The sequence below is a fragment of the Manacus vitellinus genome, unplaced genomic scaffold, assembly GCF_001715985.3.
Source record: "Manacus vitellinus isolate BGI_N305 unplaced genomic scaffold, ASM171598v3 scaffold_29_pilon, whole genome shotgun sequence".
NCBI lineage: Eukaryota > Metazoa > Chordata > Aves > Passeriformes > Pipridae > Manacus > Manacus vitellinus.
In genome coordinates, this window is record NW_021940207.1 from 6,329,371 (window position 1) to 6,353,261 (window position 23,891).

At 37.7% G+C, this 23,891-nt stretch overlaps 1 protein-coding gene across 6 annotated transcripts in view; it reads right to left on the reverse strand.

Annotated features, from left to right (window-relative positions):
• ACAP2 (ArfGAP with coiled-coil, ankyrin repeat and PH domains 2) overlaps positions 1-23,891 on the reverse strand; it is a 63,607-nt gene that overhangs the window by 34,601 nt on the left and 5,115 nt on the right. For 5 of the 6 annotated variants that reach the window (XM_029960755.1, XM_029960753.1, XM_029960754.1 and 2 more), the window contains exons 1-8: positions 13,326-13,426; positions 12,709-12,766; positions 10,087-10,206; positions 9,400-9,453; positions 6,556-6,614; positions 5,873-6,056; positions 3,534-3,578; positions 2,543-2,638 (exon numbers count right to left, since the gene is read on the reverse strand). In XM_029960755.1, coding sequence (XP_029816615.1) covers positions 2,543-2,638; positions 3,534-3,578; positions 5,873-6,056; positions 6,556-6,614; positions 9,400-9,453; positions 10,087-10,206; positions 12,709-12,766; positions 13,326-13,348 — 639 coding nt within the window. In that variant the 5' untranslated portion in view covers positions 13,349-13,426. Of the gene's footprint in view, positions 1-2,542; positions 2,639-3,533; positions 3,579-5,872; positions 6,057-6,555; positions 6,615-9,399; positions 9,454-10,086; positions 10,207-12,708; positions 12,767-13,325; positions 13,427-23,891 lie in introns of those variants that run through there. The other variant, XM_018074960.3, reaches the window with a different exon arrangement.

The window sequence follows — 23,891 nt, forward strand, 5'->3', positions numbered from 1 at the left end:
AGCAAAGTTTTAACAGCAGCTCATTCCATCATTTTTTTACTATAAAGTACAAAGTTATACTATAAAAATAAAGTTATTTTTTTACTATAAAGACAGCATTGCATCATTCCTGTTCGAAAGCTCAAATCAGAATTCCTTCCTTTTCACTCAGGTGAGCAGCATACCAACTGTCTTAAAAGAGACTAACAGCATACAACTATCAAAGGCTGTAGCATATCACATAACTAAAAATAACTACCAAAATCCCAGTCATTATACCATTACTGGGTATTTCTCAAAAAATTAGGTTTTTCAAACTACTGCATTTACTGGCAAATGTATTTTTATAAACATAGTGCTGTAGGTGGTATTCTGTAGAGAATTAAGTCAGACTAAAATGTTTAGCTTTTTGAATAGTCATCTCAAAGAAAATTCAATTACATTTTCTTTTTAAGATAACCATATTTCACATGAAAAGTGCCAAATTCCATAATTTCCATGCAAAAGCTCATATTACTCTTCTGTGTCATTGAAGATTCCCCTACAAGGATCTGATTCACAGGGGATCCTACCCCGACCAGAAAGCAAAACTGCTCAATCCTACTCCATCATGTAAAACAGTTATTTGAAAATATAAAGAAAAAGAATTCAAAAATTATAACTACACTATTCAAGAACACTTAAATTTTATTTCAGGTGCTGTTAAACCTTGTAATTAAGATCATATATGAAGTTTACCTGGGAAAGAAAACTCACTCACCAACAGAAGGAATCTAACAGTGTTGTCACAAAAATCCAGCAAATCCCAATTATGTCACACACACTTTGTTAGAGACAGAAGCTTCAACCAGTATAAACTGCAAAGCCATTAACTGTTAAACTTTCAACAGTTATTTACAAGCCTGCTTCTGTCATGAAAAATATCCGTTACTTAAATGCCAAGGTCTGCCACAAAAGAACAATTGTACAACTTCAGGGTCTTCAGTCTATCCTGCTCTAATTGCAATGTATTTAAAACATTCTCAGCTTCAGATTTGCTAAATTTAACTCCTTCAGTTGCTATGATACCAGCACCAAAATCAATGTTACACAGTGCTCCTTACCAGAGCAAGCAAAAGCATGACCAGACATTCAGAAATAACCTTGTGTTTTCTTGTTCCAATCATGTCAATGAAATGGAAAAACTGAAGCCTGGTCAGCAGCACAAACCACTACCAACTCCATAGGTTTGTTTCCTTTCCCCATCCCCTCTTCCACAGAGGTACAGGACACACATTTTATGTTACCAAAACACCCCAGTTCAACAATTACAACCCAAACCAGAAGGATGTGAAAGAATAAAGGGCACAACTAAGGAAGGGTAACATGCACCTGAACTGTTCAGGTGCCACTATTATGGCAAACACTGATGTGTTTCTTCTACAAGGAGTCAAGACCCACAGTAACCCGACTGGGGACTTGTCTCGCAGAAAAATAACTATTCAGACATTGGATTGCTGGGAGTTATTTTCTACAGTTCCCAATTTGCTTCACTGCACAGACACAGAAGCAGGTTGAGGGGTACAGAGGACAACAGTGTGGTGGCAGCAATAACCAGATCAGAACAATGTAATTTCTTAGACATTCAGGGACACATCTACTCAAGATAAATGTAAAAAAATGTTTGCTGTCATTTACTTGCTTTTGTACCTGGAGAGACACTTAGAATTTGGGTTGGCAGCATGGTGTATCTGGTTGGGAAGTGGCAATAAAGGAGTTTCTATCAGAGCACTTGTTACAAGTCCTCAGATGTAGGCAAATAAAAAGTGTTGTAAGAGGATTTTCAGGCCCATTTAACTTGCACTGAAAACAAGTCAAGACACTGCTGAGTCTTCTTCCTGTACCACAGACATACATTCGAATCTCATATGTTGTAATCTATGTTTATAACCATTTTCAATGTCTCTTGTGTGCAGCTGGCAGTGGTCCATCTAACCTTCTCATGAGTCCCTCACTGAAAACCCAGAAGCTGCAATTGCCTGTTCTTAAAAGTAAACAACAAAAGTGGGCAAGAAGGATTCCATGTAGGAACTCAATTTTGCACCACTTATTAAAATCAGACTTCCATTTTATGGTCTAAGTTGCTAACACTGAAGTTATTTTTGCACACATCAAAGTTTAATTATGCACACCACATAATTTATACAGTAAATAAAGCACACGAGTGGAAGGAAAACCTAACCTACTTTTTATTATTAAATATATTTATAACATGGGTCATATACAAAAATTAAAAAAAAGAAATACCTCAGTGTCCTGGATACCACAGGGTACTTCAAAGAGCACTCCTGGCTATTTTTAAGTATGTAAATCCTAAAGGCAGTATTAATTTTAGTAAATGGACAACTTTCAGTTTGTAACTGGTTTCATTCAAGCCATTTACAGTATGTTTTTATGCTTTGCCTTTATCATACCACAGTTCCCCTTTTGTTGAATAAATCTATGATGTACCTGATACATAGGCATATATCAGGTTTTCATCCATTCCAGCATATAGTTATGAACTTTTAAAATAATTTGTTACCTGTGCACCAAGATCTTTCATATAGGGCTCAAGTTCACTAAACAGATCATAGCCTTGATGGAAAAAAGCCAGATGTGCATACATAAATGATAGCATCTAGAAGGGAAAAGTAAATATTTATTCTTTTAAAAAAATATATCAGATATCATGTAAACACATCACTTAAGTAATCCACATGAAACCAACATAAAATACAATTCCATGTTTAATTTCTGCTCTTGTGTCCTGATAGTTTTACAGCAATACCTCATAGAGCTTCCAGTGTTGTAAAATAAATGTGAAAGGTAAAGGCAGCAAAGAACCAGGCCAAAAATCTCAGAAATCAGTTGATGGGATTAACCCCATGAGCAAAACAAAAGAAATCTACTTATGGGCAGAAAATTACTTCTAATTCATGTCAATTTTATTATCTCCTGTTTAAAGGAATTAAAAAAATTATGGGAGGGCAACTTTAGACATTTGATAGAAAAGCACCATTTAGTTTGTCAGTCCCTACCTCAATAAACTTTTTACAGAGATAATGTGAAACAGAAAAGGGAATACAATCAGAAGAAAATTGGCATGCAGATATAGCTGTTTATTAATTTAGCAGATACCGTACTATTTATATTAAAAATTATCCTCTTCTTAGAAAGAGTTGAATACCTTTTAGAACAGTAGTAATAGATTATAAGTAGTACTTATCATTTATGAAGTAATGTACCAGACCTAAACAGCAGAATTCTTGGCAAAGTTTCACTTTAACCGTGAAACCCAGCAGTGAAAAATCTAAAAAAGTGTTCAAATCTGAACCAAAAGGACTGTCAAAAGCAGTTAAACATGTACACCCAGTCATGGTAATGGTCAAAATGACTGTCACCAAATTGCTAAATGTACCAATAATGCTTTGATGAGTAAAAGGATCAAGTTTTTAACATATTGCTTTATGGTCACATTTTTAATTTTAGATGTGTGTAAATATTTTCTATGTAGAACATAAAGTGCATCTTACCGATTTTAAGATTTCTGCTCTCCTTTTAGATTGAAGAACATTGATCTAGAAAAAAAGAGCAAACAAGCAACTTATTTTATTCTATTTTTGCAATTTTTCCCCACATAAGTAAACTTCAAATTACTTCCAAATAATCATATCAAAGCTTAAAACATTGGAAGAAGATAACATCAGACTTCACAAAGCACTTTTAAAAGAAGATGCATTCTAGTTCTGCCACGATATCAAAATGATGCAACCAGAGAACACTTGCAAAGCTCGAATTTCACAGTGATAGTCACCATTTTCTTACACTGGAAGGGAGAATACAGGACACCACGTGCTGGCTAGAAGTAATATAATACGCCTTTCAAGCCAGGAAAACAGGTACCCATTTCCAAGAGATTGAACTCAAGATGTTTCAAACAGCCTTTCTGACAGTGTGAGCTCAGCCAGTCCACCAACTTCCTAAAGAAGCTGCACTCAGCACCACTGCTGTCTGCTGCCAGGGGAGAGGAAAGGATGGGGGCATGGTTATTTTTTCCCCTCAGACTGACAGTGTTTAAGTGTCCCAAAAGTGGGATACTGTCCCAGTCTCAGAAACAAGCATGATCATAACAGCTTCAATAAGTAACTTTCCAGGTATATTTGTGCTTTTAAGCTATCTGAAGTCACTGACCAGCGGTGTTGCCCTAGAACTTAAAGATTTCACATTCCATAGAAAAAAAAAACCACCTGATTTTTCCCATTCATCCAGTTCCTCTATCTTCTTTGTTCCCTAATCTTTAAAGGCTGACATCCAGAACTACAGACTTTACTTGAAAAGCCCAGCTTAGCAGAAACATGCATGATTTTGTAATTTAACACCTCTATGTCAGTTTAAAATTCCAGCAAAAGAAATAAACTTACTGAAGATATAATCAAAACCAGATTGCACTTCTCTACTTAAGTGGTCAGTATTTTAGAAAACCTTCTGCAGCAAAAATAATTAAGATTTGTTTGTATAGAATAACCCCTCAACTTATGAGGCAAAAAAATTAAAATAAAATAAAAGGTTTTGAATTACAATTTAAAGCCAATCTAGCTCCAAGGAGATCATAGTTGTGAAACCACTTTTTCAGAAGAGCCACCCAAGTAGAAAGAATTTCCAAAGCTGAATTCATTTTTGCCCACATTAATTAAGAGATGCTGAAACTCTTCCCTGTAACTTTAAATGCATCTTTATCCCAGGAACTGCTCATACTTTGAACACACAAATTGCAGGAGACAATGCAGTTCCATGTACACACAAGAAACTGGCCTACTACAGTAATGACTGCCAGCTCCCCCCCCACCATTTAGTGCATCACACTAGTTAGCACAAATATTCCATTGGTACATAATTTACATGACTTTTTAAACACCAAAATTATCTTTGTTCTCAGTGCAAAAAAGACAGGAGTTCAGGTTCAGATTGACCACAGACCATCATATCTGTGCATGTGCCCGGGCTGATCAGTTCCACTTCACTTTACAGGTAATAATGCAAGCTATAGAACAGTTAATTAAGCTTTAAATAACTGACTGGACTGTCACAAATCAAGATGATAATGTCTAACATAGAATCAATTTAACTGTAAAGGGTTGTTCTGTGTTTGGTTATAGGAGAACCTCAGGCCCATTTAGGAGCCCTCAACCTCTCGTACCATCTGAGTTGCAATAATTCTGTTTTGCTGTAGCTGTGTGCAAGTATGAAACAGATGAATTTTAATTATCAAAAGAAAATTTATTACTGTATTACAGGATTCAAAGCAGTATGACAAAGAATACTTCTCAACACTCTATGGGAGACCTGCACTAAAAAGTAAAAGGACAGTTCTAAGTTCTTGCCCTCCCATATGGCAAAATGCCAGATTCTCAGGCATCTAAACAACTTGGGTTTGTTAAATAAAAACCAAAGCTAACAGCTGAAATAGCCAACATCCTATATCAGAATTATTCAGGTAACTTGTATTTCCTAGGCTAGGTTAAAGGTTTTACTTCATATATATTAGGAATTACAGCATAATCAACTCATGAAACATTTAGGTGAATGTCAGGTAAATATTGGGATTTTTTCAAAGCTAATGTTCAACTTGAAAATTAAACTGTGCCATTACAGTAAGAGCACTGAATACTGAAGAACCAAGCAATAAGAATGCATCAAGTAAATTAATGTTCTCTAGATTTTATTAAAAAAATAAGTTACTTGCAGATGAAGTTCTCCCTTTTTCACTCTCTGCACAGCTTCCAAGAAGCTTGCAACAGGAACTTCTAAAGGACACATCTCTAACAATATGTAACAAATGGTTTTGAAAAGTAGCTTTAATTGCTGCACTTACCTGAAGAACATAATCCAGAGCTATGTGTCGGAAACACTTCCGAGTTGCAGTCAAAATATTGGTTGCTTCCTCTACTTCGTGCTGCTTATTTCTTTGAACTTGGGCATTTTTCACCAGAGCATTCTCTTTTTCTTCACTCACTTTTTCAAACTGTTTCTTTGCATCTTTAAATTTCCTAATATCTCTAAAGAAAAAGGAAAGGTGGATAACAAATTAATTCCAAAGCATGAAAAAGTGTTTAAAGCTACATTAGACAGACCATGTTCACAACTGCCTTAGGTGGCCTCTCTGTTTTCATATTCTTCAATACATGCTTGGGTCAAATGGGAACTCACAAATTGTAACAGAAGCTTCTTAGTCTTTTCTGAGGAAAGGACAAAACTGACAAGTAAAGAAACACATCTCGTGCTTACTGGAGACAAGCTTTGGCCAGTACTTTTTCCCCCCAAGCTCAGACAATTACAACAAGTACTTAAGATCAGTAATTCATACTATTTCAATATTTCTGCAGCTGGATCTAGAGCCTCAGTGATCTGGGGTGATATCTGACAACTTTACTACAAACTTCTCAATTTATGGCTGGATATTTGCAGGAAGGATGTTTTCACCAACCCACTCAAAGCAAATGTTTTTAAATTCTATTTTACATATAGTTTTCCCATTACAAGTGCAAATGAACTTACTCTTTAACAAAAGTCTGAAGCTGTGTTTTAATTGATCTTTGGATTTGGTCAAAGAGAATCTGAAAGAAAAGCATTATTATGTAGGTCAGTAACTTAGAGGTATTCATACTTTCTGATTTTAGATATATAAATGGTAATTATGCAGAACTAAATGAATTATTATTAAATCAATATTGGTGTCTCTAATACCAAAATATAACACCACCCCTTCAGAGTACTTTTGAAATAAATAAAATATAAAGAAGAAAATAAGGAAAATAAACTGAACACCTTTTGCTGGTCTTTTCTTAAAGACTATGGTTATAAGGGGAGATAAGAGCTCCTGGCATCCTATTCTCTCATCCTGACAATATGAGACATACCTACTTCCAAAGAATAAGTTTATTATGTTACTTGTACAGTAATAGTCTTGAAGAAACAGCTTTGAATGTTAAGTAACAACTCTTTTGCTTCTTACACTTTCAGAATTTATCAACAATTAAGAGACAAATGAAACCATAGAAAGAACATGCCCTTAACTTCTGGCAAAAAAACCCCACAGACCGAAATTAATGGTGAAAATGTAACATTCATGAGTAATTACCACCATCTCCTTTACATAATACATTTTTTTAAAAAACACCCACTATTGAACTGCTAAAAGGAAATTGTTAATTTTTCAAGGCCAAAGCACACCTGAATGTGAGAGAACTTGAATATTCTCTTATGACCCCAGAAATTCTAACAGGGGAATGAAAAAACACATCCCTTCAACCTCCCATCTGCCCTCTGAGTTTTAGGATGGAACAGGACAGGTCAATGGCTACTGAACAAATCCTTTTGTCACTTCTTAATGTGCAGACAGCAAATGATGTCTCAATTTCCACCCCCTCTACACCTCCCATTCTGCATTACAAAAATAGGCAAGGCACCATCACAAAAATAAAGAGGTGAAAGAACATAAGGAAGCAGCAGTTGGCCCAGTTGAACAGAATCTCTTACAAAAGGTAAAGATCTTGAAGCATTAAATAATTCTATTGAAAGAGCAAGTCAAGAACTCAGTTTCAGGTCAAACAATGTTTTAAATGTTCTCAGTCTTAGTTTCTCTTCACAGACTTTGGAAATGAGAAGCTATGCAATGCCAAGTACAAACAGCAAAATCTTTACCAGCTTGTCTTTTTTTTCCTAGAAACGCTGAAAGAGGGAAAACATGATTGAGTTTAAGTCACCCATTTACAGTGGTACTGTATCTTCCATCCAGTCTCTGTGTTTGGAGGTCTTCAAGACCAAGTGGGATAAAAGCCTCAGCAACCTGCTCCAGCCTCAGATGACCCTGATTTCGGCTGGAAGTTGAACCATACAACTCCTGAGGCCCCCTCCAGTCAGAACTGTCCTATATCTACCAGTGACACGCAGAAGATCTTGTTTGTACTCCCACTTTGGGAAACCAGAAAAACAGACAACTAGAATAGATAAAGAACTTCTTGACAAGCTAGAAGTCATGCTGGGATACTCCCACTGCTGACATTTAAGCTTGCCAGTGCCTGAGGAGTGCACCAATCAAGATCAATAACAAAAGAGTATAACCAGATGGGAACTCAAATGATTAGAGGACTCCCAGAAATATGAGCCTTGCAATTCTGCTTACAGTAATGAAGAGAAAAAATGTGCTAGGCAGAAAAATACATAAACATCTTTTCCCCAAAAAGAACAGAAAGAAGTGCCCAGACCACAGTCTGACTGGATTTACAGCCTTTCTAACACACCACCTTTCATACACTCCAAGTTTAAGAAAGCCACTGTTGGCCATAAGCTGTCAAAGCTACTCCCCCACTGCTGACTCAGTGAAGATGCTGCATTAGGCTGGTTCCTGAACTTATTTGTAGCAAAACCTCATATGAAAAAACTGACAGTCATTCAGATCTCAGTGGGAGCATCTCCTACCTCTTCAACTTGGTCAACAACAGAGTGACACTCCGAGTCAGGAAGCCCTGCAGGACCACAGCATGTCTGGTAAAGCATTACATCAGAACCCCACAATGTGCCTCACTACTGATGTTTGTACTCTTTGGTAAAAGCCACTGTTCTACTCACTATGCCTGAGCACAGCAAGGGCATGGAGGGAAGAGAAACAGGACAGAACTCAGACTGGTCCTACTCAGATCTACAAAGGAATCTTCTTTTAATATTCCTTGTTCTTTGCTTTCTGCCTTCAAACTGCCCAAAAGGCAGAGTTGTGCTGTGCCAAATTTTACCAAAGCAGTGAAGGAAGAGGAAGAAAATAGAAGAACGAATACATGCCTTTGGCTTTCAGGATACAACTCTTTAGAGTAAAACAAACAAACTAGTTTTCAATCCAGGCAAAACTGGACTTGCTGATGAACTCTGACGTGCTAAAAATCACTATTAGTCTTAAGTCCTAGCATTTTCTACTTTCTCTACGCTTGTCTAAATCTGTCATACTTCCAAAAACAAAACTATATGCAAATAAGAGAGGCTTCATTTCGTGCATTACAAAGGATAGGGGAAAAAAAGTAGAAAAATATGGGAAAAGTAATCATTATTTCAGACGAGCAAAGGAATATGCTCTTAGTTTTTAACTGCTACCCATCAGTTTGATTTAAAAAGATGAAACTATCCAGGACTTACTGTCTTAAAACATTGGGTTTTAGCAATGCTTACAAACTGCAAATGAAAAATAAACCAAGATAAAAATCTGCAGAGAAAGAGATAATTATAAATACTTGGTAGACAAAACATTAATAAAATATTTACAAGTATGAAATGAGAGATATTTAATACCACTTAAACCATGACTTTGCAAACACTATCAACAAGAAAACCTTTTCAGCTAGAAATACTCACATTGTGATAATTGATCATTTCCTGTAATGTATCAGAGAACTTTGTCAAACTGTTCTGCAAAGAGAAAATCAAAGTGGTTTAAATTAAGCCCTACGAAACACACAGCACAAAAGCAACATTTCAGAGGTTTACAGCTTTTCAGTAAATGACATAGAAATCCATTTGCCTTATAGCATGATTATTACACTAAAATCATTATGCTAGGAGACCATGGGAGTAATATCAAGTAAATTTATCACAGCTACAAGCAACAAAAATGTTACTGCTACCCATACATAAAATACCCAACTGAAGCAAAGTAGGAAAAATTAAAGTTGAGTAAATACTATGGGAAGCTCACACAATCCAACACATTAATTTACAATATTTAATACTGCACTACTTAATATTTTTCACATTTAGAACTCTTACTCAAAAAAACTGGTTAATGTGTTGCAATCACTAGTACACACACTAATCTAATACCTATTTTCTGGAATTTGGAAAACCCCTTCCACTGCAGGTTAGAGGTGAAACTAAACACAGACACTTGCAGTGCACCACAGGCAAAAAACCTCACTCTTAAAGACATCTCAAAGAAAAAGGAGAAAAAAGGTATAAACTTCAACTACTTCTGTTGCCAACTGTTACATTTTACCCTTTTAAGTTTGTTTCTCTCCCTTCCTTTTCGATTCTTAAGGAACTTACCTCAACCAATGCATCTTTAAAGGAATATTGTGCAAGGTCTCGAATTCCATTCATGAACTGCTTATTGGCTGTACAAAATGCTTTCCCAGTATCAATCATTGCAATACAAAGCTTCACCAGCTAAATTGAGGGAAAAAAGGAGAAAGCAGAAGGCTTTTTTTTTTGTTTGTTTTTTACACTATCTTATAAACATGAACACACTGAGTTTAATTAAGGCTTTGAAATACAGATTTGAAAAGTTTACTGCTAAGTGTACAGAGACCTGGATTTTAAGAAAAGCTTTCTACTGTATAGTGACAGCTATAAAAATACTACTCTAGGTCAACTGATATGCCATTAGTAAGGTCACCACTCTTTATACATTCTTTCATTTATTTTTTATTTGTTTTATTGTTAACTAAGATTTTGCACATATTTCAAGAGAGAAATGGGGGCAAAAACCATAGCAACTGAAAAATTACTGTTTGGAACCCAAGCAAATACAAGGGTTTTGTGGTTTCCAAGTCAAAACCAACCAACCAAACAAAAAAGAAACCCACACCCGTTGTTTCATCTTGAGCCACTCGGAACACAGGCACAGGAAAGCAAAGGGCTCTGTGCACAAAGCACAGCTGAAGAGAAATGGTTACACCTCAGAAGGTGAATTCATGTTTTCACTCATACAACAGACAAGTCTCTGATGGGTTTCCATCCCCACCATTCATTGCTTCGGGCAGCACCACAGCCCTCATGGTACTGCACAGTCTGACAGGAAGGTCCTCAGTACCTTGTGATGGATGTTTGCCCACTTTTTGAACCATTCATGCACTGGGCCATTAATGAAAGAAAGAATGGTTAGTCCGATTGCCAAGGAGCTCTCTTGAGAAAGGGCATGTTATAATTGATTCCCCCATCCCAAACCAAACTGAGAATAAAATCAGAAGATTGAACATTCACCTCTGAAAGATTTTTCAAGGATGTCAGACAAATTTTTATGAAAAGCAACACAGAAGTACTTGATCCTATGCTGGGGCAAAGAAATCACCCAAGTGTCCCTCCTGCCTTATTTACCCAGTAATTTTTGACTCAGATCCTCCAAGGAAAAGTAGAAAGCTGAGCATGATCTCCCACATTCTGATGAATGGTTTGAACAACAGACAGAAAAATCACTACCAACATGAACCTTTTTCCTTCACTTCTGTTCACAAGCCTGGACTCAGTGTCCTTTCTTCCAGAGAGAAGAAAACTGCAGACAATGTAGCCCAAAGTCACAATTCTGGGACAATAGAACCCAGTTTAGTGTGAATAACTCAGTAGAAAAAGTTACCAACCTTGCCTAGACAAATCATTAACCTCAGGCCATAGTTAATTCAGCTCACAAAAGAAGCTTGGCTTTCAACTTCAGTGTTGTACTACAAGGCCCTGAATAATGCCTCTTAGGGAATTTAAAAATTCTTGTCCCCAGAAATGACCCTTTTAGACTGATGGAAAAGTTAAACTTCCAAAATAGATTTTTCAGATCCTTCAGACTCCTGGAAAAGTCAAGTTTCCAAGATTTTTCGGATCCCTTAAATACTTCCAGTTTGACCTACCAAAACAGATTCAGCATCTCTACAGTAAAAATGTCTCTTATACCCATCAGTTTCACCAAGATTCACACCAAACCAAAATTAAGTTTCTTGAGTTTATTTTGAAAGAGCAAATGGTTAGATTATTAACTACAAAAACTAGAAATATTACTACAAGAAGTAAACAAGAACACCAACTTTCTCTCTAGCTTTCTGCAGCCAACTCACAGCTGCAGGAATAAAAGTATGTATTCAAAAGGTAGCTAAGGAGATGAGCAAATGACATCTGCCTGCCATGTGAAAATACAGACAAAAATAACTTTAAATGTTTAGCATAAAACGCAAAGGAAAGAAGATTTTATACAGATGAAACCCAAAAATAAGCCACTTTCAAAATACTGGCACAGAAAGAACAAAAGCCTCCAAAGGTGAGGAAAGCAACAAATGGACTGTAAGGTGCTGAAAAGATGCTATGCATAACTTTTCATACACGTGCACAAAGCATGACAAAAAGCAGGATGAATTTTACGGTACTTAAGTCCTCCAGACAGCAGTGAAGGATATATATATATATATACACACATATATATATATGTATATAAACCTGGCCTGCTGTGACTGTGCCTCAGATTACCAAAGAGAGAAGGCATGGACTTAAAACAAAGAGTATCCAGATGTCCCCACAGTGTGCAGTTGTCATAAAACAGGCTCTGGCTGCAGCGATTGCCAAGCCCTGGCTTTTATCTCAGGTGAAACCTGAGAAAGTTTGCCTGTGAAAGCTGAATGAGTTTGCACAGAGCTCCCAGGGGGGCTGAGCCCCAGGGGTGTGAGGGGGCCGGGTCGGGCACTGCAGATGCACACCCTCAGCTGGGACAGAGCGAGTCCACACCGACTGTTCCCGCTGTTACCCCAGCCCGGGTCTCCCCAACTGTGCCCTCGACCCTGATCCCTTCCCTCTGCAAGAGCTGAGTGCTTGGTCAGCCTCTGCCACTTCCCAGCTGTGAACTTTAAAACAAAACCTAAACACATCTTCTAACATTTTTAAGAACAAACACTGTTGAATTAAAAAGTTTACCTTGTCAAGTTTCAGTTCCAGTTCTGTCACATCTCCTTCTACTTCTTCTAAAGCTGCCCTGCAAGAGTAAAAAATGTTTTCCTTTAAAACTTTACACAAAAATACTCTGGGACTGGGGGAAGAGGCAAGGACACATTCATCTAACTCATTTATTGGCATCATAGTTTCACTTAAATTTCAACTACAAAACAGCATAGATTTTAGAGAACCACAAGAATTGCAGAAAATTTGACATTAAAAAAAAGAAAAAACTACATCACTGATAAGACACAGTTTATTGATAAAGATTTGACATCAAATTTTATTAATCCTAATGTTTGTCACATGGAAATAGATTTCCTGTATTCTTGTATAGCCAGTAGTAAGTTTGAAGGTAATGACATAGAAAAGAAACTGAAATTCTGAGTGAAATTTCTTAAGTAACTCTATGGGAGACTCTCCTGGCTCAAACCTGCAAACCTGCAGCTATGTCATGACTGACCTTGCAGTGAGATCAGGAAAAAATACAGCATTTGCCACGTGTCAGTTGACTTGCAGGAAGGTTGGATGGTATGCTTGTCTATATCATTTACCTCTACTCTAGACTGGTTGAATCTTCCAGGCCAGTCAAATTTTACCTGCCAGTAAAAGCTGCTTTCATGGAGCACTGCTAAAGCATAACTTGTTTTTGCTTGAGAGTTGGTGTTTCCTTTGACACCTCCTTCCTTACTGCTACCTGAAAAAACAGAAGACTGAGGATGGATGACATTTTGTTCAGTCTGTGGATGCTGTTGCTTCATCGGGCTATTGCCTTGAGAGCCCGAATGTACTAATTTCTGGCAACATCTGGCAACTAATTTCTTGGCCCATCACAGGGCACTCACTCTTTCAGTCATTCCAGCATAACTGTTCATGGAACCACACTATTTACCAGCAGTGGCCCATCTTGGGGGGAAAAAAATAAGTAATAGGAAGTTATCTGTAATGCTTTTTGGAAAATTGGATCAGACAGTTCACATTTCAGTCGTGCAAAAAAACCCAGCTCTTCCTGGAAAAAGTTATACAGGCAGGGAAGTACAATTTGGAGCAGGACTTTCTTAAGCCAACTTCACCACTCAGGAGAGACTACAAGAACCACAGCTTTACTGTCTCTTGCTAATTCCATCCTAGTTCACATGAGTACAAGCCAAGAACACACCAAAAAAAAAAGAAAAAGAAAAAAGAAAGACTTGATCAGGCCCCAAACTCATGAAAAACAGTTTTTTTACTAGCATAGTTCTGAAAAAACACTGCCAATTGCCTGCAGATTTCAAACACTGAGCATGACATTCCCAGCTTTTTGCAGATTTCACTGCACATAGTTGCATTCCAGTTTTTGTATCCAAATCCATTCCCACAGTTACATCCTAAGTTTTATATCTAAGCACATTCCTGCAGTTACATTTTGGCTTCTTCCTCTTCTCTAGCTTCAGACCATGAAGGATTTCAGGCAATATTAATTTCTCTTTTACTTTCTTTATTTTCTTACATAAAAGATTAATTTCCATCTAAGTCTCTAGATAATCTTATTTCAGAAAGCATTAAGGAGAAAAAAAAAACAAACCAACAAACCAAAGGAAGGAAAAGTATCTCAATATTTAGACCACAATTTTGTATTTGTTTGTTTATAATCACAGTGCAACAAAATTTTATTTGTTTATGTTATTAACATAAAAGCATGATTAACTAGCTTGTTTACAGAACTGCAGCAAGATCTGATAAGAATATTATTTTTTTCAGTGTCTGTAACTAGCAAAGAGTTCCAGCTCCACAGGAATCAATGAGCCTAAGATTCGAGATGAAGAAGAGAGATAAAGGCAGTGAGAACAGGCAGAATAAAGACAACACATCTGCTCAGTAGTTAAAGCTCTATTCCAAGAGGAAAATTTTGAGACAGAATAAGCTCAGCTGTAAGAAGTAACAACAGAAGATCAAAAAACTGAAAAGATGAGGGGCAGGTCAAGAAAAGAGAAGTATAAAAAAAAGCAGATAGAGATATCATGAGGGAAGGAAGACACACAGCCCCTCTACCACTTGATTCAGTGCAGATCACCTTTGAAATGCCAAAGGTCTGAGGCACCAGGCTGCTCCTCTGGGCTATTTCCCACCACTGCCATATAATGGAGGGATGGCACATCTGGGCCTTACAGCTGGATATGAATCAAACAGCTGTTGGGTTCCAACCAAATCCATGTTTCTTTGCACAGAAATGGCTACATTCACTGTTTCCATCACATAAAAACTAGCAGAAGTTCTTATCATACAAATACATTCACAGTATTCATTCAGCACTGGATTACAAGCACAAGAACAACAAAGGATGCCCTCAGCCTATCAGAATACAGACCCATATATCCAATTATGTACCACCTAGTCACAAAAATTGTTTTCATACTGGGTTAGCAATACATCGAAAACAACTGATCTGAACTCTGCTATGTTAATTCTATCCTTGTTTTTCTTAATACTTTCTGAAGCCACAGAATACAAAGGTGCATTTCTTTCTGAAACATCTGTGTCAGGAGTAAAGTTCACAGAAAACTGTCATAATTCTGAGTAAATGTCATGTCCACAGCCAAGACACAACTTCCAGCTATAAACACAGGAAGTGGTGGTGAAACATCTGACGACCCAGTGCCAAACCTGACATGTAACAAAACTGTTGCTCCTTAGTGAAGCGGGAACTGGGAGCAAGGTTTGCGTCACAATGATCTCAGCCAGGAGGCTCCAGCATTGGGAATCAGGATCAAATTGGCTCCAGTGTATGAGTCAAACATCTGTGGCTTCCCAAGATATTCCAACACTGCATGGCAATGCAGAAAACCAGAACAGCTGCTTCAGGGTGGAGGACAACTTTTAGAAATGAGCAGTCTCCCATACTCTTCATGCTCTGTAATGAGGACTCTCAGGAATGTGTTTCTTTCCTCTGTTGTGACTCCTCTCCTCCATCACCCCCCCAAAACACAGTTCAGTTTGCTAGATACAGCTTCCTGCACAGCTGCAATGCGGGAGGAATACAGGAGATGATGGAAGAAAACTCAAGATCTGACTTAGCAACCTTTTTAAATGAGGATAATGTCACCAGCTACCCAGCCCAGCAGAAGTGAAGAGCAGTTGAACTCTGATGCCCATCATAGCATTCCCTTTAAGTGACCAGTGAAAGACTTTCTTCCAGGTTAAGGTACTTCAAGGAACCAAATGCCAGGAACCAAGCAGAACGATGAGCCAAAATCTCCTCAAAAAAGAGAATGGGTCAGTCTTAGATCTGAAGCTGCAGACATGTGTCAAGGAAACAGCTTAGTCTGGACTAATCCACTACACCCTCCTGACTATAAGGCCAAGCACACCATGGTCACAGACAGGGGCTGCTGGGCCTGTTCGCTCTCGCAAGAGAGTAGTGATTGCCAGGGCTTCTCAAGTCAGCTCTTCAAACAACATCTAACTGCCACCAAGGACACATCCTGCCCTTAGGCTTTCGCTCAGTTATTTATCATATTCTAGCTTGCATTTTCAGACTGTGTTTCTGGAAGTGAGGAGGCTGGCATCAGTACTCATTATAAACCAGATGCTGACACACAACAAATTGGAGAAGTCAAAGGTGCTACAGATAATTAACTATTAATTATTGTTAATTCCAGAATTAACATATCACTATAAAAATATTCATCATCATCATCATCATAAAGTAATAAGGTATTTTCCAGTACTTTGGTTTTTTTCTATTTCAATCGAGGAAAAGTTTTAATTCACCTTTTGAATATACTTTTGGAAGAACAAGCACAAGTACACAAAATCAGCTGCTATTCAGTCTGGGACTTCTGAATACATTCATGTATTTGGACTCATGAAATGGAAATAACTGATTTTCACCACAGCAATTTTAATAGCATTACTGCTAAGGTCTTGTCCTCAACTCTTGGAAAGACACAGCTCTCTTAGTTGCACATATTCTGTGCAGAACAGCTTCTCAATGCACAAGTTGGACTTCACTGCAGATGACAGTTCCTTTCAGTCAACACTCACTACACCTTAAAGACAGCATGGAAAAAAGGTACTATGGAATGTGAAAAACTGGAAATAAGATGAGATGCGTAAGTGCATGATAAGAATGTGGACCTGATGATTTACAGGGATGTCTCCTCCTCTATGGCAGAGCCTGTCAGGTGACAAATAGCAAAAAGGACAGTAGACATTTATCAGAGGATAGACTGTGAGCTGCAAGTATGATGTAAAGGCAAATAAAAATGCAGGTTTACCACAGAAGGTGCTATATTTGCTCACCTATTTGGTCTGATCTGTTTCTCTCTCTCTCCCTGCTCCCTCTCCTGAACAGCAGACCTCCCCTCCAGCATTTCGACTGCTCATTGTGTACTTCATTTGATTTCCTGCTTCTATAGTGAGATATAAAAATCTATCTAGAAGAACCTTAATCAAAATGCTAACAAGGAATACAGTTGGTACATGTATAATGGCATCAGACAACCACAGGCTAAAAAAGAAACTTGACATATTGAGGGACAAAGAAGCCATACACTGAACAATAAGGCCCAATAACTTTGGCTAACAGCATGGACAGATAGAAGAGTTTTACAACTTATGTGTCATAACCATTAATACGGTCTGAAGAAAGAACACTGTTGCAGCCTGTCATAGAGCCCATTGAAGTCCTGGTTTGGCACTGCAGAGATTTTTCCCTGCTGGCACAGAGTTCCTCTATACTGAGGAACAGATGATGAACACTCCCTGACATGCTAAGATAAAATTCCTCATTCATGCTACTACTCCTTACATTATTAATGCTTCAGTCATTGCCACAAAACATTTTATCGATAGCGTGGAAAAACTTCTATGTGCCCTACATGAACAGTAGGGCTTTTAATCAGAAATGTGAACCTCTACCCTGAAATCCTAGACATTTTCAGTGAGTTTGGTGGATTGAAATATGGAAATGTATTTCCTGAACAGAAGATTATCATGCTGATGAATAAGCCAAGGTCCATAGCAAGTGCTATCTGCATTTCAAATTTCCCCAGAGAAACAAGAATCAAGTCCTCAATATTTGAAGGGCCATTCTTCTACTCCTCCCAAGTCAGATTTCTCCTCTTACAAAATTATCAAATGAAATAAAGCAAGGGTATTTACCGAATTCATAGAATCATTAAAGCAAAGGTCTGCCTGTAGGTACTATTTTTTAAGGTTGTTTTCACCTAAAAAGTTTAGTTGCTCCTCAATAATTCCCATGGTCTTTGATATAACAAAGAAACAGGACAAATCCTTTTAAGACTCATGCTTCTCTCTTGGTTTGCTCTTTACTGCTTTACTACACATGGATCAAGTAATGAACATGATAAATAAATCAGTCCTCAAAAAGGAACAAGTTCTATTGCCCTTAATATCCGTGGCTGGAAGTCAAACTGATTACCACTAAACTTGTACCAGCATTGAATGTATCACACACAGTCTGTAAGGACCTCTGTGCTACAGACTGGCCCTAAATTCCCAAGCTTTTTCTCTCATTCCTCTTTTGCACTGAATTGCCAGAAATGCCTAACAGTGTTCTTTTCCCAATAGTTTTGCCTAATATTTTTTTCTTAAGCTTGTTTTTATCCCAGGAGAGCTTGACAGCAAGCCTAAGCAGGAAATTAGCAACGCTTTTCCTCCACAAAGAGTCTGAGCAGCAGGATTTTCTTCAACTTTCAACTGGAGTGTTTTGCTCATCATGAGACAGCTGTTAACAAGATGGGGACACAACGGTGACCATGAAAACTTCAGACAAGAACCTGATTACACTGAAAGTCAATAAGAACGCAACACATCACAATACATGTCCTGCACAACTTTGGCCAGAGATTCCAACATCCAAGAACGAGTCAAAACCTTTTTATGAGGCCTTACTATCAGATAAGGAAGTAGGATTATAGTATCAAGATGTTGCAACCAGAAGGGGCAGCAGAAACAAGCTCAAGAACTGATGGTGCTGTGCAGAAACCTCTTGTGCTGAAAATTTGCAAACATCACAGAACTGCTTTAATCTTTTAAATCTCAGCAACTAATACAGAATCTTGAACACAGAAGCAGCAAATGGAATGAAGGATTTCAACATTTGAAAAGTCAAATATGTAGTAAGGTCAGGAAGTGGAGCCATAAATATAACCATCAAGCTAACGAACTGCAAAAGATACAAGATAGGACATCTAAAGACTACACCCTACTACCCCCATGATCTGGAGTTACTAGTCAGGGGTTAGAGTTATGTCAACTTTTCTTTTAAAAGCTGTAAGTAAGAACAACCTGAAGAAGAGTGAAGAACTTTCCAGATTTGGAAAGTTGTACCTCAACTGCAGCCAATGCAGAAAGAATAAATATCACCAGATACCCCCAATATAGGATTATGAGGATCAATATGCTCAGCATTGGTACAGCAAGACTTAACCTGCACAGAAAACCCTGTGGAAAGTAGAGGCAAGCGGAGGTCAGAGTACTGTGTAATTAAACAGAAAGATACCATATAATCTTCATATGAATCTTGTGTCTGTCTTGATTTCAAAAAGGTAATATCTGTCCCCTTCCTTTCGTAATTTCCTCAGTTGCTAACTCATACCTTATCCCACAGATGGAGGAACACTGCTGTGGCCAAACCACCATAAGCTGGCAAAGTTTTTGTAATCAGAGCTTGCCATGTTCCAGAAGAGCCAAGGACCATTCGCTCTCTACGATTCAGTTATACCAGATGGACCTTCTTTACCAAAACCTGAGGAAAGCTTCAGATTTGCTATGAGGACTTGAGTCCTCAGCAAGCATTTATCCTTTTTGTCCATTTCAGAAGCTGAATATTTTGGTAACACACTTTCACCAAAGTAGAATGCTCTATTTGATAGTCAGAGGGGAGGCTGCAGCTTTGCTGTAATAGACAAATTCTGAACCTGAATTCTGTATTTAGCTCTTAGGTGAATACACGTACATCTATCTCACACTCAGTTACCATTAGTGCATTCTATATGTAAATTAATAGTTTTATTGTTCCCTCATATTGCAAAAAAGCAGTTTGTTTGCCTGTTATGGCTTTGCACTGAAGCAGCCAGTCAAATCAATCCAATCTCAAACCAAGAGAGTGCACAAGCACTAGAGTAGGAGAATACAGAAATACAGTGTATTGGTGTTTTCCTCAAATTTACTGGTTTCACATTTGGAAAGGCCAGTCTCTTTTCCTCATTGTTCCTCTCAAATGATAATGGGTGACCCATTATTTGGAACTTTATAACATAAAAACTACAAAATGCATATGGTACACCCACAGCTCTGGAAAAGGTTTAAATGTTCTTTGAATACATTTAGTATCTTTTCTCCCACTACTTTTAGTCATCAAGAGATTTTAAAAAACCTGGGATTTCATTCATTTATCAAAGTTAATCGCAGGTAAGTTGTTTCTCAACCAAACAGAAGCTTACATATCTTTTAATAATTACATATTAAAGGCTTTTCATCTCAAATCAACTGCAAATATTTTCAAACAAGGTCTTGCAAGATTGATGCTGACAATATAGTAGATACTTTGCAATAGCAAGCACATTTAATGTTTAACCTTGTCATTTTTCATCATAGTTTTTGAGATAAATCAAGTAGGATAGAATAAACAGGACAAAATGAGACATTTCACAAAATAAAGTACTTCAGGAAGTTAAATGACTAATTTTAAAAATCATTCTCTACAGATTCTTCTGGACAATAATCCTGTACATGTGTGTAGTCCTTTTAACCAGACATCACTTTAGCAACAAAGTCAGTCAGAAGCTGCATCCTCAATGAAACATCAGATTCCTCAGTCATCTTAAACAGTTTTTATCCTCAATGACAACCCTGTCTGGCAAAGCCAATGCAATTGTTCTATTGTTGTAGTGTGCCTTATCTGATCAAATACTGGTATCTACACAGAGATATCCCAGTTAGTCATCTAAAGCACCTTTGGAAATGACAGAGTAGAAACACGTGATTTCCAGGGTGCAGTTCACCTTATCCTGACACATATGGCTAAAACAAATCAAGAGGCACTTGGGATCAAATCTTAATGGAGATTATTAGTTTTAAAGAGCCTAAGCCTAAGATCTGCCTTAAGAGGAGAGATGGCCACACAGCAGATGAGATGAACTCTGCTTTTCCTGTTTAAGGAAGTTAAGAAAGAAGGGGCCTATGTCATTATTTACTGAACACTTCATACAGACAGGAACTCGAATTTACATGAATGGTACAAGTCTAGGAAAGACAAGACATAACCTACATTTCCAGGTGAGCAGTTGAGTCTTTATAGTGCCTTTTGCTAGTGTCAGTTAAGATCACAAGGCCCAACATTGCTCCACCCACATTATTTTTCTTCACCCCCCTAGTTATTACTTGGGTTGTCTTAAACCTAAAGTAAATTAACAACAGCATGTTATATAAAACCAGTGATATTGTAATAACACCACATGTTCTTTACATTGAAGTTCACCACAAGAATCCAGTCAAATGCCGAGTCTGATTACTTTCACAAGTACAACAAACAAACAAAACACAAGCTGTACCTTTCTATCTAAACAATTAGCAACATTCAGACACCCATTACTGTCCACTGAGCAGGAAGGGAGTCACTGGAGAGCTGGAGTCTAGGAAGGCATCGGAGAGCAGGACAGGACTTCCAGCAGGACAGGACTCACGATGGCCACGACCACTGTGCCAAGCAGAGACCACCAGACAGGGACAGAAAAGTCTCAGTGCCTCCCTGGGTAGAGTCCACAGAGCAGAAAACCAAACCCCATCTCCCAGAATAAATTCCACACCTCTTTTCTGACAGGCAGAAGGGATAACATTCATGGCCAGAAGTCCGACTCCGAATACGACACGTTCTTCCTTTGTACCAAAGGCTTGAATTTTATTCAAATTTCCTTCTAGAACATGCCATTCTAAATATCAGTACACTAAAATCTGCTACGTGATCTGCAGCATTATGTAAGTTAAACATATTTTTAAAAATAACTACAAGATAACTAATAATTGAAGACTAGGATATTTAAAATGCATAGAAATGTTGAGTGTGTTTGATATCCATGTGTTCCTTCTTAAATTAACATCTGGCACACAGAAAGATGGAAATATGAAATTGTCTTGCATATGTTTTTAAAATTTTATCAGACAGAAGACATTTCAGTACACATGGTTTCTCCAATTTCTCTTTGTATTATATCCAGCTTAGAAACGTCAAAATCACATCATGCAACCTCTCACTAGCTCTGCCTTATGTTTATTCATACAAAACTGCCAGTAGAAGTATTCCTTTAATGACTGTTACTGAAGGCAGATCACAAATTCATGAAATGAAAAAGGTAGTTTGTGCACTGACTGTTAGACTCCCAACTGAAACCACAATACAACTATTTAAATGCCCGTTACTATTGCCATATGAACTATAAAAATTATTCAAGAGTATTGTGCCTGAGTACCATAAAGTCTTAGAATATCAAACAGAAAGTTCAGAATCAGCAAGCCCGATTCATAGAAAGGTTCATGCCACACGAGTAAGTTTGCCAGCCATCTGACAGGCATTTTCTCTGTTCAAAACCTCCTCTCATTCATAAAACCCCTAAGAAACTACTTTGCAACAAATTATTTTCTCAGTCTATCCTTGTGTCTTGTCAGTTTGGAAATGTATAAAGGCTATCACCCCATAAATTAGATTTCTCCTTCACAAAGGCATGAGTTCTTTGCAGCGCATCAAAGCAACACAACTGATTTACGCAGGTCTGAGGCCTGGCTGCTTTTAAAATTCACAGAGTAAATGTTAACCATAAAGTCATTATTCTGCCACATACACAAAGAATCCTCTTGAAGAGATTATCAGCAAGGCAAAGCAATGTTTCACTCTACTGGACTGTTTAAAACTGTTTACTTTACTATCATAATAATATCTACTGTTTCTCTAGTTCTTGATCTTTTGGTCATATGAAAAAGTGGCAACAAAATCAGGATTTACACTGTCACACAGAAAAGTATGGAAAACTCGTGCATGGGTTAAAACGACATTACAGTCCACACACTAATCTGCATTTCCTCCTCAAGGTCTTCCATTGCAGACAGCTACTTTTTAGTTACAAATCTGCCACCAGCAAAAAGTAAAGCACCTTAAATCATTACCTAAACTCACAGGAATACCTAAACCCCAAACAAACAGCACAGTATCTGCTCAAAAAGATCACAAACGCATTTACACTGTTTAAACGTCTATACATGTTCTTAAACTGAAATCTGCATGTACAAGTGAGAGGCAAAAAACCCCACACCACAACTAAATTACTCAGAATTTATTCTTCTGTTTCCTGCACACGTAAACATGACACTTCTATATTTGCATCCCCTTGAGATACTAAACTAATTGATTCAGGCAGCAAGGCCTGCATCAAGACCGAGGCAAAGGGTTCCTGGTTCTATGAACAGTAATTTCAGTAGGAACATTCCTGTAGTCAATGAAAATTGGGTATTTTCTTTTCCTTTTTCTCCCCAAATGGGTTATCAGGACAGAGTTTGCTTTGGGAAATTTTTAGAATTATTTCTAAATAATTTAAGTCACATTGTTCACTGCACGAAGTAAGAACAGGAAAAATGCTGACTAAATAATGTAGCTCTGAGTACAAGGTTGTCAAGAAGCTAAGCCTGAAAAAAGATCACAGGACACTGCTGACATAGCTGAAATCAGCACATTTGCTATTCAGAGGCCAACAGTTTCACAAATGTGCACAGGAAAAAAGTAAAGTCACCCAAAGCCCACCTAACCCAAGACAGAGATTTCTATTTTATAGTTGCCACCTTCCTAGTGAATATTCTATTTACCAACCCGACTTTCCAGAGATTTTAACAGATATTCCTCCCCTGCCCCCCCCCAAAATACGAAACTATCCGTAACTTCAGTTCTTAATGCAATTACATGAGATGTGCTTAGCTAACATAAATGAGACACTCCAGGCTAAAGAACTAAACCTCTTCAAATCTATATTTAAAACCTGAATGACTGTAAGGACTCGTGTAATTACAGTTCCACTGCTCACACATAAATACGCTGCCCTTCTAATTCTGCAAGTACTCATTAAAGATCAGTTGCACAGGCTTAATTAACATTAGTTCTTCAGCAACTGCCCTGC